Raw genomic sequence first — 19,409 nt, 5'->3', positions numbered from 1 at the left:
ATCTTCTCTATTGATCAGATGAGATAGAAATGTAAGGACCTCCAGGGATTTGTATTCACTTGTTAACCTGTACTTGGATGTAAAGGAGTCGAGCAATGCAATTCTTTACTAAACTCCTATTTTGGATCTCTTCTGAATGACAGTAATACTTTAGGGAATTGATGGATATGCAGTTTTAGACTCTTACCTCTGCGAAGTAATGTGCTGTCAGATGTTTTTGGCTGGAATATTTAAATATAGTATTTAGACTAAAGGGGTGTTCTAACATTTGTTTTTAATTATTTGCTGCAGAGGTGCTCATAAATGTAGAATAAAATATTACTCCCCTCTCTGGTCTTGAGATTATAGGTTCCCCAGCTGTTTCTGCCAGGCCTCAGCGGTCATCTGTTCACAAACTGCATGTCATAATGCCATTTGCCACTTGCCATTTTTGAAGAGGTCACCCTGAGGCTTGTGATTGGCTGCAGCAGTCACTCAGCACAAATACTACGTCAGGTGACTAGTGACATCCGCTGGAGCACCTGTACACTGAGGACCAGCGCTGTCACTGCTGGAAATGGGGTCTGGGGAGGGGTGAGTGAGGTTTTTTTATGTTAAAAGAGTAGCACCGTTAAATAATAATAATAATAAAAGAGTCAGCACACCTCTTTGCTGTTATATAGTTGCAAACAAGATAAGAGCCCACCAAGGGGGCTGAGCACTTACTTTTTTCCCGTAACATTTCCATTTCATAAACCTTTTGTCAGATTCATGGATGTATTGGTCTTAGAATCGAATCCAGTAGTCCCCAATCTCAGGTAGCACAATACAATTATATCTCAGTCTGCCAACAGTGAGAGAGCCACAGATAGAGGGCCCAATAACCGTTTGTGCCTCTCAAGCTACTAGATACAGTTTATTGAAATTAGGAAAGTTCAGCTGTTTTGACAATACTTTATCCTTGTATTTCTAACATCATTTCTTTCCATTATTTTCTGTCACACATTTTACATCCAAATGTCACTGTACTGTAATCTAGCTAGTGTTACAAGGTTGTTTCTGCTGCTATTGTATCTATTTTGACTGAAGCACATTTTGCATCTTCCTTTGAGGCTGTGGGTGTGCGTAATAAGGAGCAGTCTGCCCACTCCCCTCTCCATTACAACTAGTTTGGTTTATTTACATGCAATTTTACCAGGAGTACAAGAGCAAACAAATGGCCTAGAACAGCCCAAGTGACTCTCATAGAAGAAGAACACTAACCTGCAAACAAATAGCAGATACATGCAGATGCCTTCTATATTCCAGCAATTACCATTCTGTCATGACGCAGCAAAAGAGCATGAGCACTGTCAGTAAAGCTGCTTGCTGTCTTTGAATAATATCTGACCTGTGCATTATTCCATGTATAGTTTATCTGGTCACAGTGAGAGTGACCCGAGAAGGATTCAGATATTAAGGAATAACTAAAAAAGGTACCGTAATACTGGCTGAATTATATATGTTTGGTAAATGAGTACATTATGAATGGAAAAAAAAAATCATAGCAATACCTCTTTATCTTGTGCAGTAGTGTAAGCTTACAATACAGCAATGATATACAGAATTCCAGCACTCAGGTCTTTTGCAAGGGTTCTTCTGTACATTATTATTGTTGATGTAACATGTTCCTTTCTGGGCACTGTAGTTTATTCTCAATGGAGTGCCGTGATGCAACAAAAATGCTGCAACACTAGAGATATGTAGGTGAAGAAAGTTGTTTGCTTGGGTTTCATGTGGCATACCTTCATTTTGTCTTTTAGTACGTCACACTGAATGAGGTTCCGGCTATCCTGGTGTTTAAAGACTCTACTTATTTTATTTATGATGGTGAGATCTCAATTTAACATATTGTATCTCTTTTATAAATAAATGTCCAACAGAAGTTAAAGCTGCTGCCATACCTGAAAGCTGCATATGGTAGAGGCATATCAAACCGAAAAAAGAAAAAGGCAATGCACGAAATAAGATAAAATATATATGTTTATTAAGTACAATATACTACGTAAAAGACTTGGGAGACAGCATTGCAATGTTAAAGGGACAAAGAGAAAATGATTGAGACCATTGTTCACTGACAATCTTATAAAGAATTAGTAAATAAATGTATAATCCGCAGAGTTAAAAGGAGGTGGTTACCCCAAATATTTCTACGGCAAATAACAGTAAAGGTTTGGTATGTAGTAGCCCTCATAGGTAGCTATTCATGATTAATCTATGCATGTAAACTGGCATGAATGCACACACCCGTGGAAATATTTTCCAAGGTCTCCTTACTTGATACCGCACACCCAATGAACCCAATACCTGCGCCTATGCCCGAGTGTTGAAACTATTTTTCAGATTGTTTACATGCACAAGTTGTGCTATATGGCTGGTAATATAGTAGAGGCATAAAAGCTGAACTATGTGATCAGTATTTATGTGAACTTTGCGAGGCCCAGGGGAGTTGATCAAACAACGTTACATACCTCTCCTGGGCTGCAGCACGGTCTCTCCCTGCTGTCTTTGGTGCTCCTGAGTGATGTCAGGGACCAATGTGACCTGTGTTTGGGCCTCAGATGGACAAGTGGTGTTGTGACGCCTAGACACAAGCATTCCATCGCTATATGACCCATCAGTTGGAATTGACAAAGACAGCAGGGAGTTGCACCAGAGCCCAGAAGAGATGAGTAATCCTGATTTATGTTTGATCACCTCCCCTGGGCCACTGCTTATTATGCTCTGAGGTCTGAAGAGACCTACAGTGTAATAGCAGTTTTGGTCTGGCTGTATATAGTCCAAACGACACCGCCAAGTGAAACTCGCAAGACATATTGCACTAGGTATGCCTAATACATACTCATACTGGGTTATAAGGGGCATGGTTTAAAAAGGTCATGACCTAAATAATCACTTCTAATCGTAATCGAGATAAAATGCACAATTAATTGTGAATTTAGGCCATAATCGCTCAGCCCTACTATGCATCTAATTAGTTATACAATATTAAAAATTGTGTAATGTAATTTATTGTATTTTGAAGTCTGAGATTGTAACTTTTTTTATGACTTTACTCAAAATAGGTCCCAACCTTGCCGACAGCCCTGTCCTCAGGTCACATGCGGTGTACTACACCTCTAGAAAGCCAACAGTGCGCTGAATTCAGCGCACTATCGACTTTCCTGTTCTGCACCCTCACTGAAGAGCAATCGATGCCGGTACCGTAGCTCTTCATTGTCAGAAGGGCGTTTCTGACAGTCTATTAGGAATGTCCCTCCTCACAGTAGTTTCTATTGCGCTGTACTGTGAGAGGGGACGTTCCTTACCGCCCAGCGATGACACTGAGCGGAGAGGAACGCCTCCACTACTCATGATAGTTCTCGTCCATAGACGAGTACTGGGGGGGTTCCTGTCGGCTTTCTAGCGGTGTATTACACCGTATGTTCCCTGAGGACGTGAAAAGTCCTCTTTAAAGGGATCCTATCATTCACACACTATTTTAAGAAAGGCTATTCGTCTCCTACCTTTCGTTGTCTTCTCCGTGCCGCCGTTCGCCTACAATCCTGGTTCTTGTTGGTATGCAAATTAGCTCTCTCACGGGCACTGGGGGCGGGCCCCAGCGCTCAAACAGCAATGGGGGCGTCCCCAATGCTGCGAGAGAACTCTGTCCAGTGTTGCCTCCATCTTCATCAGGAACGTCCTCTTCAGCCTCTTCTTCCGGCGGTGGCTTGTAACTTCTAGGCCTCGGGCAGATCAGACTGCACATGCCCACAGGCCACGAGAAAATGGCCGCTTACAATACTCTGCAAGCGGCCATTTTTTTCATGGCCTGCGGACATGTGCAGTCTGCTCTGCCTGAGGCCTAGAAGTTACAAGCCACCGCCCGAAGAAGAGGCCGCTGCTGAATAAGATGGAGGCGGCGCTGGAGAGAGTTCTCTCGAAGCATTGGGGATGCCCCCAGTGCTGTCTGAGCGCTGGGGCCCGCCCCCATTGCTATGAAAGTGCTAATTTGCATACCGACAAGAACCGTGATTTTAGGCGAACGGCGGCGCGGAGAAGACCACGAAAGGTAGGAGACGATTAGCCTTTCTTAAGGCTATTCCGACGTGGTACCTAAAAAAAACATGTGTGAATGATGGGATCCTTTAAGTAGTGTTATCTGCAATACTAGTAATGGGGTGGCTCTTTATGTTAGCTTGAATAGATACTCAAACATTATCCTGTTGATATACATAAACTCTGATTTTTATTTCAAGGTGTTATATATACATAAAGTCTGATTTTTATTTCAAGGTGTTATAATGAATATACAGAATCATAAATTCATATGACTACCCGTTAGTTTTGAGGAAGTGCCTCTAGGTTTCAGCTTAAGCTTTATTTTAGCAGCGGTACCCAAGATCAGAATGAAGATGGCTTCTAGGTTCATCTCCACTGGTAGTCCTCGCTTAGTGCTTCTGCATCTTCTGTTTTCTAGATCTTGAGTATGTTACATGTCATGTAGGATAGCCAGTTGTGTGGCGATGGTAGATTGCAGATGGGACATTCCATTCTATTCACGGATGGATAAACTATTAAAGGCCAGGCCCAATCTTACCGCTTTTGTGCTCACTTAGTCAAGTCCAACAAGCAGCATTCTTTGAACAGGTAGATTTGAAATGATTCACTTTTCATCGCAGGGAAATAAGCCAACATCCTCCTTTCTTTTTCCAATTGTAAAAGGATTTCATTGACCATTCCTTTAACTTCTGGTGAATCAAATGGTAACATGTCTTTCACCGAAAATAGAAACTCAAGCATAAGTGTATTGTGTACGGTTGTCTCCTCCTGTTTGATGTTACCTGACAGACTAAACTGATGGGGCTTCAAAGTATTTATTATTCTAGCATTGCTGCAGTTGATCTGCAGTTTAAGCATTTTCTTGTGAGGCTTGGTTATAATTTGAACTTGCAGAATTTCTTGGCACCACCAGTGTTTTATTAATCTAAAGATAATAAAATGAATAAAAAATATGGTAATGCATAGAGTGTTATGTCGCATATGTCTTTTTTTCATCCATTCTAACCATGTAACTATATTTAGCCGTGGAATGTGAAAAAAGAAAAAACATACTCGCCTGTCCAAGTGCTCCAGTAACGCCCAACCTGGTGCGGTCCTGCTGTTCCGCTGTCTTATTTTGTTGGAAGTCCCGTGTTCCATACCAATCAGCAGCCTAGGGAAAAGACACAGGAGCTGAGGCTGAAGATTGGTCTCAGAAGTCACGTGCAGTGCGTACTTATGCCAGAAAAAAAAAAAACACCGGAGCAGCAGGACCTATCCAAGCTGGAAGATACTTGAGCTGTTTTTTTTGGTTTGTTTGTTGGGGAAGAAGGGGTCACTTTCCATGGCTTAGTATTTAAAAAAAAAATACCTCCCCCTTTTTTAAGAGGCAAAACACAGATAAAAATAAGAATAGAACCATAAGTTTGTTATAGAACGTATATATAAATGTATATTGTTTTCCCCCTATGTTATAGATATCTTGTACTTACATAATAACAGCGAGAACGGTCATGTAACTGACCATTGCACATAGTATACTCCTGGAAATCATCTTGCAGCTGTACGTTGACTGTAAAACATTTCTCTTATGACTGACTTTTTATGTAATGATTTTTGTGGGCGGGTTTTTTTCAGGAAAGTGAAACTGTGAAATGGAACAATAGTGACAGCTACCTTGATACACGTGTTCCCAGTGTAAATAGTTACGTAGTTAGGATGTTTGCATGCACATCAACAGAAGGAACTTCTAGGACTTTGTTTCCCCCTAGAGCCCCGTAAGGTGTTAGCAAATTTACAACTTCTTTCTTGTCCCCAAGAAGCGATCAGATTGGATATCCTGCAAACAAGAATTCTGTACATGTACATCAGTGTTTAGAGTGGTTTTCTTTCTCTACTTGTCTAGGTCTGTATATTACAGTTTTAGAATTGTGAATGTTTGCTATACATACTGTATATACTCGAGTATTAGCCGACTTTTTCAGCACATTTTTCATGCTGAAAAAGCTCTCCTCGGCTTATACACGAGTCGGGGTCCACGGAGCACAGAAAACTGGAAGGACTTGGAAGGGGGAGGTCCTTTAGTGCTACTGCTCTGTGATTGGCTTGTCATGAGGTCACGTGACTGTGATGTCATCAAAGGTCCTGTAGCCACTGGTATGTAACATCTGCAGATAAGGTTGAGTCTAAATCCTAGTAGCTCCCCCCACACCAGAGTCCGATCGCATGGTCATGACGTCATCAGAGGTCCTTTAGCACACTAGGATTTAGCATCTACCCTGCAGATGAGTAGCCAGGATTCATTGTGGCTTATGGAAGATGTCTGTTGTATGGAGGAAGCTACAGTAAAGTGACACACACAGGGACCTTCCTTTAGTTACTCTGCCTATTAATGTAAGGCATTTGGGGTTATTAATTTAGTGTCAGGAACTCCATGTGCCTCACATTAATAGCAGTTAACCCCATCGTGCCCCTCATATTAACCCCTGTGTGCCCCATATAAGGATTACTAATATGTGAGACACATGAGGGTACTAATGAAGGACCTTAATTATGAAGATACCTAATTATTACCTCTATATGACCCACATATCAGTAACACTTATGTGAGGCACACAGGGGGTTAATGTGAGGGACATGATGGGGTTAACTGCTATTACTATGATCCCCATGGAGTTACTAAGCTGCAGTGCACATGACCAGACTTTTTATCTGCAATGGTGGGCCCACCCCCAGGCTTATACTCGAGTCAATAAGTTTTCCCAGTTTTTTGTAGTAAAATTAGGGGTCTCAGCTTATATTCGGGTCGGCTTATACTCGAGTATATACGGTACCTTATTTCCTTAGGCCAACTCTTTCATATTCAATGTCTGCAGACCTCCAAACACTTATATAGCCATTCTATAATACAATATGTATTGCATTGTCATTTTCAATGTTATTCTAAACATATGTTTTTCTATTCTGTGTAGAGTATGAAGATGGTGATTTATCAAGCTGGGTTAATAAGGAGAGGTTCGAGGGGTACCTTCATGTCGATGGATTTACATTGTATGAGTTGGGTGACACAGGTAATACTTCAAAGTATTATACACTGTCTACCAATAAGTATTTAGACACCTGTGGTAGAATAGAAAAACAACATTTATTCATAATCATTAGGCTGGGTTCACACTAGCGTCGATCTCCGACAGCTAGTGTCCGCGCAAAATTTTAGCATCGGACACTAGCTGTGTCCGCTTACAATTTGCATAATTTTAAATGGGACATTATGCAGTGTCCTTTACTGTCCGTGGGTGTCCTTAAGTGCCCGTTTACAAAGATGTCCGATTTTTCAAGCAGATAGCTAAATCTTACATGTAGGATATATACTGTATTTTTCGGACTATAAGACGCACTTTTTTTCCCCCAAATTTGGGGGGAAAAGAAGGGTGCGTCTTATAGACCGAATGTGGCGCCTGGCACCCGCCGTAATAGAGAGGCGGATGCCGGCAAGGGATAGACACCGGGGCCTGAGACATCGCTGCGCTCCTCTGCCCTGCATGAAGCCAGCAGCGGGAGGAGTGATGCTATTTCGCTCCTCCGTCCCCCCGCCGCTGGCTTCATGCAGGGCAGAGGAGCGTAGCGATGTCTCAGGCCCCGGCACCTGTGATGGCGTCTATCCTTTGCCGGCATCCGCCTGTCTAGTACAGCGGATGCCGGGTCAGTATCGGTGGTCCCTTCTCCCCTGGGGCCGGTCCCCACCGGCCCCGTACCTGTGAAGTTGCAGGCCGGCTCCTGCGCGGCGATATCGCAGGAGCCGACCTGTTCGGGTGACAGCAGGGAGCCTAATGAGGCTCCCAGGCCTGTCACTGCTGTATTAGTATTGCGGCTGGGTCTATGACCAGCCGTAATACTAATAGACAGAATGTCCCATAGACGGCAGTACAGTTGTATTGCCGTCTATGGGACTTGCAATCAAGTGACCGCAGGTTCAAGCCCCCGGGGGGGAATAAAATAGTAAAAAAAAAAAAAAAAAAGCTTTAAAAATATGAAATAAATAAAAGTTCTAAATCACCTCCTGTCCCTAGAATATATATATAAAAGTAGAAAATCATATATCATAAACCACCGGGTTTTTTTTTCAATACAAGGTGATCTAAGCAATAGATATTCCCCAAAATGGTATAACTAAAAAGTACTTCTGGCCCCACAAAAAAAAAAAAAACACTCTATGCATCCCCGTACAGCTGCAGGGTCACCTGTCAATGTGGCCTTGCAGCTGTTGCAAAACTACAACTCCCATATATTAAATATTTTACCATTTTTTGCTTCCAAATTTTTTTTCCCTATTTTCCTCCTCTAAAACCTAGGTGCGTCTTATAGTCCGAAAAATACGGTATGTATATACAGAAATATACAATGTAAAGGGATAAAACTGATCCCATTTTGACTAATCAGTGAAAAGTTATGAGTCCCTACTTGAAAGAACACTTTTATGTCCCACAAAAAAAAAAAAAAAAAATCAATGACAAACTTTTTTATTATTATTATTTATTATTTACTTATTGCGTCTGTTGTCCAGATTGATCCAAATGGTTAAACTGCACCTTAGTAGTGTTTCCAACTCCCGAATGAATAATTTTATCTGTTCTCACTTACTTACTAACTAAAACACCTGGGTGCCATATGCTTTTGAGGTCTGGTAGTATTTAGTAGAATGTGTTCCATTCATATGCATCAGGATCTATACAGAATTTCTAATCCTCCCATTTTGTTTGCATGTATCCATTTTATGCTTAATGGCTACTTCTACTTTTGATGTGGAAAAATATATATGTACAGGAATGAGAATCGCTACATTTAGGTGACCTATCTAACTGTGTTGCTGGTTTACCTTAGGTTCATATTAGCGTTTGTCTCTCCATCATTCGGGTCTAAAAGATGGAGAGCCTGTCCGCTAAAAAAATCGGTTATCTGCCAACATACGTTGACCCCATAGACTATAATGAGGTCCGTCAGATTCAGTCTGTGCAGACCTTTATTCTCTGTCAGTTTTAGACAGCATTTCTACAGAGACTGCAACACAGATGTGGACCTAGCCTTAGTATGCTTCACTGTGGCGACCAACCCCCCCCTTAAGAGTTGTATAGTTACATAGTAGATGAGGTTAGATGAAGAGATTAGTCCATCAAGTCCAACCAATAACCCTACAATCCCCAACAGAGGAAGGCAAAAAAAAAAACATGAGGCTCATGCCAATTGCCCTTTTTCAGGGGAAAAATATTCCTTCCCGACTCCAATCTGACAGTCAGTATAAATACCCTGGCTCAACGTGTCCTTAATATCTAGAGTCTATAACCCGTAATATAGTTCTGTTCAAGAAAGGCATCCAGGCCCTTACATTATGCACCTTTCTAACAGGCCAGAAAAGAAAGGAAAAAAATAAGCTTGTACTACTTTGTGCACCTTTTATATTACGTTTATCTTTCTTCAGGAAAACTTGTGGCTGTTGCAGTTATTGATGAAAAGAACAATTCAGTTGAACATACACGGTGAGGAGCTCAGTGACCGTTAACTCCTAATATGCTGCACTCTCCATGTGAAGCTCCTTTTCCCTGATAATAGATAATCTTTTTCTATTTTTCATTTTCACATCTTGTTCTGTCCATAAAAAGTTCCTTCTGCTGTATAGTGATTGTATTATTATTTGGGTTGGGCCACATGATGTACTGGATGCCACTATAGCCATATCCAGGCCTTGCCGCCGATGCTTTCACTTTTTAGGAAGTCAAACCTTGCTTAATTTAAAGAAGTGAATGCATCAGCGGTCCGGGGACTGGATACCATGTGTGGCTGAGATTGGAGTAGATATTTAAGGACCACAAATTATTATTATTTTTTTTTATATTGCATTGTAAGACATATAGAGACTTGTTTTTTTCAGTAGCATTATTAAAATACAGATATATGATGGTGATACCAAATATGTTTATATTTTTAGTGTTTCACTACTTTACATACAAACTTTTTTTTTTTTTTATCCTTTCTTTTTGTTTCACCACACTTTTTCTTATTTTTATGTGTGCAGGCTTTTCAGTATTTTTTTTTTTTATTTAGTTTTTTTTTTTTTTTTTTAAACATGGCTGGATGAGCAAAACCAGCATTTTTTGGCATAGAGTTTTTCTATGGTATTCACCATGAACAGGTAAAATAAAATTATAGTTTATAGCCCAGGTTATCACAGACTTGACAATACCAAATTCTCTGTGTTAACCTGAGCTGCAGAATATATTAAATTATTAATCGGACAAACAATCCCACAGTCCACTGTCTACTCCAGGAACTAAGTAGAGACATTTAGAATTACAGATGCATCAATACCAATTGATGGTTTCTAAAACAGAATTTCTGGGTATGTGTATTACAGGCGTCTCAGACATGCGGCCTGTGGATGCCATGCAGCCTCTGAGAATGTCATGTGCATCCTGCAGCCTTTTCCCCAGCTTTTCTGGATTGACAGAGACATGGAGGAAAGAACCCTGACCTGTTTCTAAAGCTTCTGTGGCCTAAAAGCTGAGGGAAATTTGAGTGTAGATACTTTCACCCGGGCGCAGTGTTATTAAACTATACAGGGCCCTGCTGTGGTTACTTAAAAGTAAATTTGTATTGTATAGAATTATATAAAAAGGCAAATTATCTGGCAAATTATATATTGTTTCTGTTTCACGTTCCTTGATTCTATAGATTGAAGTCGATTGTTCAAGAAGTAGCAAGAGACTACAGAGATCATTTTCACAGGTAAGTCCTCATTTTGTTTGTATGCAACTCTATTACTGTAGTTGTTTAGTTCAGGTTCTTTAAGGTAGCAAAGGAGACCAGCATCACCGTGATACCATACACCAAACTAACAGATAACTAACGGGTAATTGAAGGGATTATCTATTTTTGTAATATAGATGACCTATATAGGATACAACGTCAATATTAGATCTGTGGGAGTCTGACAGTCAGGATCCCCAGAGACCGCACAGCTCCCAGTAATGTTTACATGCTCAGAGCCATACTGCTCACTTACAGTACAAAGTGTAGCATCGCCTTTAGATACTGCAGTGTATCCAATAGACTTCAATGATGAAAAAGGTCATCAATATTAGAAAAAAGAAAACCACTTTTAAAAACAGTTGAAAATGTGTAGAAATACATGAGGTGTAGACATGATAAACTGTAAAAATCCCCCATATCCATCCATCTCCCTTCTCTGATCAATATAGCCACTGTTAAGAACAGAAGTTGCAAATGTTAACTTAAACGTGACATTTAATGTGTTGCATGGTATATGTTACACCTGCGTGCTGGTTGATCAAATTCATTTCCTCCTAAATTATCAACAATTCAGTGACAGGGTACGCACCGTCAGAAAATTCGTAATATGCTGTAGGAGCAAGAAGAAAGGATAGGTAGATGGGTAGATAGATAGATAGATAGATAGATAGATAGATAGATAGCTAGGTAGGTGTTTTCTAATATAATATTATGTTTAGATTTAAACATATTTTTTTTTCTAATGATACAGTCCTGTCATGCATTCCTCTGTGTCATTGTGCTGTCAATTGTGTTCAGGACAGACTGTTCTTGTCGTATTCTGTAGGTCTCCTGTCTCCTCCAGCACATCTGCTGCTCCTTCTATGTAGCCTTACTGTCAGACACAAGACAATGCTGTTTATCTGCCTGTGACAAGCGTCTCTCCTGTCAGGGACAGACACTTACACACAGCCTCTTCGGCTCTCTGACAGCGTATGAGCATAGACAAGCCTGCAGATGTGCTCAGAAAACAGGAGGCCTGAGGATTGGTAAACTAAGGAATTCCTATCCATACAGTATGGCTGCTTGTGACAGTGCAGTCTCTATAGGGGGACCTTGGTTTAAGGTTTGAGACAATAGGAGTATTAAGTGATAGATGTAATTTGGTGGAAAAACGTCTTTATATTGAGGCCCCACGTTGTGGAAAGACAGCTTTTTTTGTTGAAGATTTAGCCAAAGCCAAGAATGGCTGCAAAGGAATGGGAAATATATAGGAAGCTTCTTATACTTCTCCCTTCTGCTCAATCCACTCCTGACTTTGGCTCAAAAAACTGCAACAAAATCTGCAACAAAAAAAGCTGCGTTTCCGCAATGTGGGGCTTTAGCCTTAAAAGAGGTTGTCTGGGATGTATGAAAATCTGAGTTCGGCAGTGGTATTTTATACATTATATCTATCTGTACAATCTACAGCCAATACAGTGCCACCACTTTAGTGACGCCGGTGTGTTTGGCACTTGGCAACTGCATTGGTCACCTGAGTAATGTAAGACATCACTTCTAGACCAACAGGGAACGAACTAGCGGGAGATTGAATGGGTGACTATAAGTTATCCGTATTTCTTTATTTTATATCATTGTTTATTCTCACCTGCCTGAATGTTGAGTCATTTTGTAGGTATCTTCACTATAGTAATGCGTTCAGGGTTGTTGTAATCAGAAATGTCTTACTATTTTTGTTTTCATTTTGTTCAGAGACTTCCAGTTTGGACATATGGATGGAAACGATTACATTAATAGTCTACTTATGGAGTAAGTCCCTTTTTTTCTTTTTATAACTACAGTATATCATTACCTATCCTGTCTGCACCATATGAAATTTCATTTTGAGCTTTACGCTTAATAAACTTTACCATCTCTGGCTGGTAGGAAGATGAGAAACCTTAAGTATACAGTTAGGGAGGCAGAACTCTCGTCATCTTTATTATTACTGTGTGGCACAAGGACTATGATCCCCTGTTCTCCACCAAAGAGAACCTGTGTGGTTCAGGTCATATAGCGTCATCATACAGGAGGTGAATCATGAAAAGACTCAGAGACAAGTGGGCTACCTAAGCTGGGATCACACTGTACCTATGCAACAGTGTGATGGAGAGGTAAGCAGCAGTAAAATGGGGCAGTTTCTCACTGATACATGGGAGACTTTAGTTTTGGGTGCAGTGTCTCAGTGAGCGCCCTCTATTGGTGTGCATACTTGAGGCACTGGCTTCCTAATTACATCATGGAACTCAGATTTGCATATTCTTCCCATGTTGCTTTGCACAGTGGAGCGCTCATGGCTTAATAAGACTCCACACACCTAAATTGTGGTTCTCTCCCTATGGAGTGACGATATCCCCTCAATCCTTGCAGATCTTTAACACGCTTGAAGCTTACTTTCCTCATCCTTACACATCAGCTGTTCAGTTAAAGGATGATATATTTATCAAAATCAGTCTCAAGAAGTAGAGTAGTTGCTCGTACCAACCAGTCCAATTCCAGCTCCCAGCATCTGTATAAATTTAAAAGACAAAAGTTTCAATAAATCACACTCAATGGCTATGTTTTTTGGTGGCTGATTTATTATGAGTGGCGTTTCACACACCAGTCATAGTAAAGGCTTTGCTTGCCGTCAAACACGCCTGAATTATCAAGATTAATAAATCCGATCAGAATGAAAGTCTGTGGCGGTGAGGAACTGGCCTAGTATTCCTGTATTATGCGCCGTCAGGTCAAGGCATCCCAGGCCCGCCCTGCTGTCTGCTCTGCTCCACCAACATTTGCAGAAAGTGACAAGAAAGACACAGAACTGGGGATGTGTTGCATCTTTTGTGCAAGAATGGGAAATGGGGAATAGATACGTTGATAAATTTGCTCTGCTATATGTTATGGGCAACAAGGCTTTGCTATCAAAATAAAGAAAAATTCTGTAACGTCAATTGATTATCCTTGAAGGGTTTTGGAAGGTGTGTATGTGTTTGATGGCCCATAAAACCTTTCTCCTACTTCTAGCATCCTTATCTGCATGTAGATTAACAGAATTATCTCTCAATTACCCACTTACCCCATATTAGAATAAAAAATGTGCCTGGACCCCAGTGATCATCAATACTGGGTCAGTCCCATAGAAGTGACTAGAGTGGTGCTTGTGCATACACGCTACTGTGACATTCATGCAGGGGATTCAGGACCCCAGTTCTTATGATTGCTGGGTGTCCAAGTAGTTGGAAAGTGGATAAATATTTGTGAGGTAAACACTTTATTAGTAAGTGTCATTAGAATTCTAGTTGTTTGTTACATGTTGTCCTGTTGTGCATAATCCTAGTGATCTTACTAACAGCGTGAAAATGACCTCTATGTCTTTATTGCAGTGAAGTCCAGGTGCCGACTATTGTTGTTCTCAATACATCCAATCAGCAGTATTTCCTTCCAAGCAAGAAAGTGGAAAACACCGAAGATCTGATTCAATTCATTAACAGCATTTTGGATGGAACCGCTGAGGTAGGCTAGTATTCAGACAGATGAGTCCACCCTTACTTCACATTCACACCATACTAGCAACACCATCTAGGGCTAGTTCACACGGGGCTAGTGACTGCGTATTTTGGTCCTGATTTTGGGTGGGAAGCGTCAGAATAGGATCAAAATTCGCCTGTCACGACTGTCGCAGCTTACGACAGTTGTGGCTTCCCGCTCCGGAGTAGGCCCAAATGAATGGGCCTGGTCTGGAGGGTGCTGTCGCGAGGTGGACGCCGCAGCTTGATCAGCCACAGAGTCCGTCTGAAGAAAGGGCAGCTCGCTTCTTTTTGCACAAGCGAGAACACACCACTAGCGCAAAAAAGAACGCTAGTGGTCTACATAGACCTCTATTGTGAGGGGGCACATTTTGAGGTCAAAATCCGCCCCTTCTTGCCCCGTGTGAACGATCCCTTAAGGACCACAAGTCACACCACTACCACTGGGTGGCCACACATAAACTCATGTAGCAAAGCTCTCTCGTGGTAAAGGATTATCAAGTTGCGTGTTTTGTTTTTATTTTATTTTTTCTCTATAACTGGTCTAATGCCACAAATCTTAGGATATTGAGCCAACAGAAAAGATTAGTAAGGCTGTATCTGTATTGTTCTTGCATAACCTCACATACCTGAAAAATAATTTCTTTGAAGCTACATGCTCTTTAGGATACACCATATTTTATTTATTTACAAAATTTCGCTTACTTGCATAGCAAAAAAACCTTCTTCAAGCAGGGAGAAAATCTAAACGCCATGCAGATGTTGTCATTCTAACCAAGGCTACAGTGTTAACTACTGGGCCACTATGCTGTATGATTTCAGTATTAAAGGGTTTGCCCCAGATCAGAAATTTTAAAGCGAGCATCTTACCAAATCCCTGTCTCTCACCAAATCATAATGGTTGGTAGGGGATCAAACACTTATTTCTCTATGCAAATAAATATATACAATGTGATTTTCTGGATTTTTATTTTTTATATTCTATCTCTCACTGTCAAACTTAACCTACCCTTAAAATTACGGACAGTTCATGTTTTTGTCAGTGGGCAAACTTACAAAAGCAGCAAGGGATCAAATACTTATTTCCTTCACTGTATGACCACTCGAGGATCATTGATGTGCATGGGGAGACTCTATCTGACTAGATCCCTTTGTTTTGTTTCAGGCTCAAGGTGGCGATGGAATTCTGCAGCGCATCAAAAGAGTTGCTTATGATGCTAAGTCTACTGTTGTAGTAAGTGAATTGTATACTGGGGTTTATACTTATTCTGTTTCACTGAAGTAACCAACCTTCTTTAAGGCTGAGGGCCCGTGTTGCAGAAACACAGCTTTTTATGTTGCAGATTTTGCTGCAGTTTTTTTGAGCCAAAGCAAGGAGTGAATTGAGCAGGAGATAGACGTATAAGAGTTTCCTATATATTTCCCTTTTCCTTTTGTAGTCATTCTTGACTTTGGCTCAAAAAAAGCAGCAAATCTCCAACAAAAAAGCAGCGTTATTGCACTGTGGGTCCTCAGCCCAAAGGAGTTTAAAGGATACTTAACCATTCATGAGCTATCAGTACTTGCCGAGAAAAGCACCAAACATTTGTATAGTAACTGTGCTTGGTATCACAGCTCAATTCATTCACTAGAGTGGGATTCCGCTGTGATCAGTGTATGAGACCTATGAATGTGACGTCACTTGGTCTCTGAAGCGCTGACACTTCAAACAGCCGGTCGTGGGGGTTTCGGGTGTCAGACCCCCATGGATCTTCAATTGGTGTCCTATCCTAAGGGAGCATAAAAGAAAGTAATGACCACAAACAGTGTGTTGCTTATGGTGCTCTCTCGGCTTCAGAAGGGTGCCATATTTAAAGGGCCAGTATCTACCATACTGTGACTACGGATGTTGGGAAGGGGTTAAAATGTGACTTGTTTCCTTTTTTTCACCTATCAAGTCTTTTTTGTACACAAAAATTTTTGCAAGGAGAAGTAAACTGGAAAGATTGTTTGAATCTATGTCACTGCCATGAACTACTGTATAAATGTTGATCTACTAATTATTTTAGCCCATTACTATTACGGGTTGTTAAGCTGTTGTGAGCACTATCTAGTTTAAAGCATTGGTAACCTTCTTTGTTTCTCCAGTCTGTATTTAAAAGTTCGCCTTTGCTGGGGTGCTTCCTCTTCGGTCTACCACTGGGTGTCATCAGCATAATGTGTTACGGAATCTGCACCGCTGACTCGGATGACGGCACAGAGGAAATGACCAGAAAAGATGTCATTGATCCAAATGTGTCAGATGAGGGCAGCGACGAGGAACAAGACGACAAAACTAGAGAGAATTCTTCAGAGGTGACGGATGAAGACCAAGAAGAAAAAGATATTTTGGAAAAGAAGAAAGATTAACTTTTATGAAAATTGGATTAACTAGGATTCCAAAAGAAACTTATTTATTAAATTCAACCACTGACACAGCTTTATTAAAAAAAAAAAATATAGAAAATAAAAAAGACAGGACTGCTTCACTGATTCTTGGCATGCAACTCCATTTTTAAGGCATCAAGACTATTTCTCGTACGTTCTAGAATTTAATAAAAAGCCTTTAAAAATAGAAGACTAATAAGGAGCTTTTGGTTTTTTATTATAGCACGATCTTCAAAATGGGTAAATCTTAAATTCATGCAGAAGTTATGCTATTGATTTTTTTTCTTTTTTTTTTAACGTTCTATTTGCTACTGAGATTAAAGTGAACATGTCAGATGATTTTTGCTCTCTCTCGAGAGGATATGATGTAGAGAAACTGAGCTCTTTGATATAGGATTTGGGGCAGGATTTCTGGGTGAAAAGCTGAGTAAAACTTGATGGGTTTGATAGGAGAGAGTACTAGACACCTGCATACCCTGACTACACAGGCTGATTGAGAGCTTTTGTTGTATTAACCCAGAAAGCTGTCAATCACTGTGTGGGTGGGGTAAGCCGGACTCTTACAATCTCTAAGAGTCCCATCTTGATTTATACTGTCTTTTTCAGAAATCCTGGTCAAAATCATTTATATCCATACACCATAGAGCTCAGCTTCTCTTTCTCCATCTGGTAAGGGCAGGTTCACACCTGCACCCAGTCTCCGCTTTGTGGTTTTCTGCCCGAGAAACTGGACAGGAGACGGAAGCCCGGCAGCCAGTGTCTGCCCGTGAGCGTCTTCTGGTCTCCGTTTTGTTTTAACCGGACACAAAGTTCTGCATGTCCGAATTTGTGTCCGTTTAAAAAAAAAAAAAAAAAAAAAAGGGCTTCGCCGTGGAGAGGCAGAAGATGCTCACAGGCGGACACTTTGCAAACCCATTCAAGTGAATGGGTTTGAAAACTGACTGCCGGTTTCCGTTTCCTGTCCAGTTTCTCAGGCAGAAGACGGAAACCTGCAAAGCGGAGACCGGGCGCTGGTGTGAACCCGCCCTCAGGCAGTAGAAATCATGTGACAGGTTCACTGTAAATAGGATTTCCAGATGGACTAAAATTGTTGGCAATGGTTCAGAAAAAGAACCAAACTTCAGCTTCTCCTTGCCGCCTCCTTTGTTATGCTGCCTGGGACACTACATCTCCATCTCAGCACAGCAAGCTATGTCTTGTCTGTCTAGTTGGGCCATCATAGCAGACAGGAGGGGATTGGTAAGGTGGGTAAGGGTATAGGCCCTTATTTATTTTACCTGTTTTTGTCTGACTGGAAACCCCCTTTAAAGCATTATACTTTTTTTTGTTAGTTTTTTTTTTTTACAATGGTGAAAGTGTGAGCTTAGTAAGCACTTAGGTGAAATCATATTGAAGCAGTAATGAATATGACATGTTTGATATGTATCTCTGTTGCATCTTGTAGTACAACTCAGGTGTGTTGAAGTGGTGACTAAAAGCGAAGTACCCTAACTGCAGGGTGTCTATTGATATTAAAGATTATATGAGAACGTTATTCTATAGATCCTATTGTACATATGTTTATTTCATTGAACTAGAGCTATATGCCTTATAGCAATACCTATCCAACCCTCAGTGTAGAGAAAGGTAGGTAACACAAATGTTTAGGTTTGTCCAGGTGCTTATTTTTTTAATATCTGATGAGTCTTTTTTGGGTGGGTTTCCATTCTTACATGCTATGATTTTGCATTCAGTTCAGTTCTGAATTCTTGCTGTACCAGTTGTTCTCAAAAGCTAAAGTGTTTTTATTTTTTTTACATTTCTAATATGGCTTCTCCCTCACCTCCTGCCAGTCTGTTCTCCTTCCCCTGTCTTCTTGTTTTCTATGACTGTTTTGGAACTGCTTCTCTAGCCGAAAAACTATGCAGATAATATTAGACAAGGAGGTGGGATGAATGGGGAAACTTAGCAGGGATAAAGGACTGATGAGACATCTAATAAATGCTCAACTGGCGTAAGACGGGTCTGAATTATCAAGAGAACCCGGCCTAGCTCGAGTTATAGTAAATATGTCAGGCGGAGGCGTCCCCACTCTGCTCAGCCCATAATCTCTGAAAGTGAGGAGAAGAAGGGGCATGTGATGTATCTTTGGTACAAGAAAGTGCTTTGGACCAAAGAGGGCCAGACCCTGGCGTAGATGGAATAATAAATTCCCCCCTCCCATCCTCTCTTCCTCAGCCTTTATGTGAGACTGAGCTAATAAGATGTCTTTTTCATTCAGAGTACATAACACCACTCTGACATCACACCAGATAATGGCCAGCCCATTTAGCAAGCAGGCAAAAAAAATAATATATATATATATATATATATATATATATATATATAATGAAGAAGAAAATAAAAAGACTCAAAGTATGTGGACTACACACAGCACTTCTGTGTTAAACATAGATAGCCACTTGGTTTGTAATAGGTTTATAGAGGTTTTTTTTTTTTCTTTTAGAGGGTCAGCATGGCATAAAAAGAAAAAAAAAGTTGCCACCTCCATCCCTCTGCCACTCCAGTTCTTATGCTTACCCGGGTCCTGGTCCTATAGCTTAACATCCAGGAAATGCTGGTGATGTATCTAGGCCAGTGACTAGCAGAGAG

At 40.8% G+C, this 19,409-nt stretch overlaps 1 protein-coding gene across 1 annotated transcript in view; it reads left to right on the top strand.

Moving 5' to 3' along the window:
- The window catches only part of TMX3 (thioredoxin related transmembrane protein 3), a 40,527-nt gene extending 22,631 nt beyond the window's left edge, over positions 1-17,896 (top strand). The window contains exons 9-16 of the mRNA XM_075270718.1: positions 1,782-1,848; positions 7,011-7,109; positions 9,515-9,572; positions 10,765-10,818; positions 12,574-12,630; positions 14,229-14,358; positions 15,538-15,606; positions 16,500-17,896. Of these exons, the coding sequence (XP_075126819.1) occupies positions 1,782-1,848; positions 7,011-7,109; positions 9,515-9,572; positions 10,765-10,818; positions 12,574-12,630; positions 14,229-14,358; positions 15,538-15,606; positions 16,500-16,760 (795 nt within the window). The 3' untranslated portion in view covers positions 16,761-17,896. The remainder of the gene's footprint in view (positions 1-1,781; positions 1,849-7,010; positions 7,110-9,514; positions 9,573-10,764; positions 10,819-12,573; positions 12,631-14,228; positions 14,359-15,537; positions 15,607-16,499) is intronic.
- Positions 17,897-19,409: the final 1,513 nt, after the last annotated feature.

This window comes from Leptodactylus fuscus, chromosome 4 (assembly GCF_031893055.1).
Source record: "Leptodactylus fuscus isolate aLepFus1 chromosome 4, aLepFus1.hap2, whole genome shotgun sequence".
Taxonomy (NCBI): Eukaryota; Metazoa; Chordata; class Amphibia; order Anura; family Leptodactylidae; genus Leptodactylus; species Leptodactylus fuscus.
Note: the sequence above shows the minus strand (reverse complement) of the source record. Positions and strands in the feature narration are given on the sequence as shown.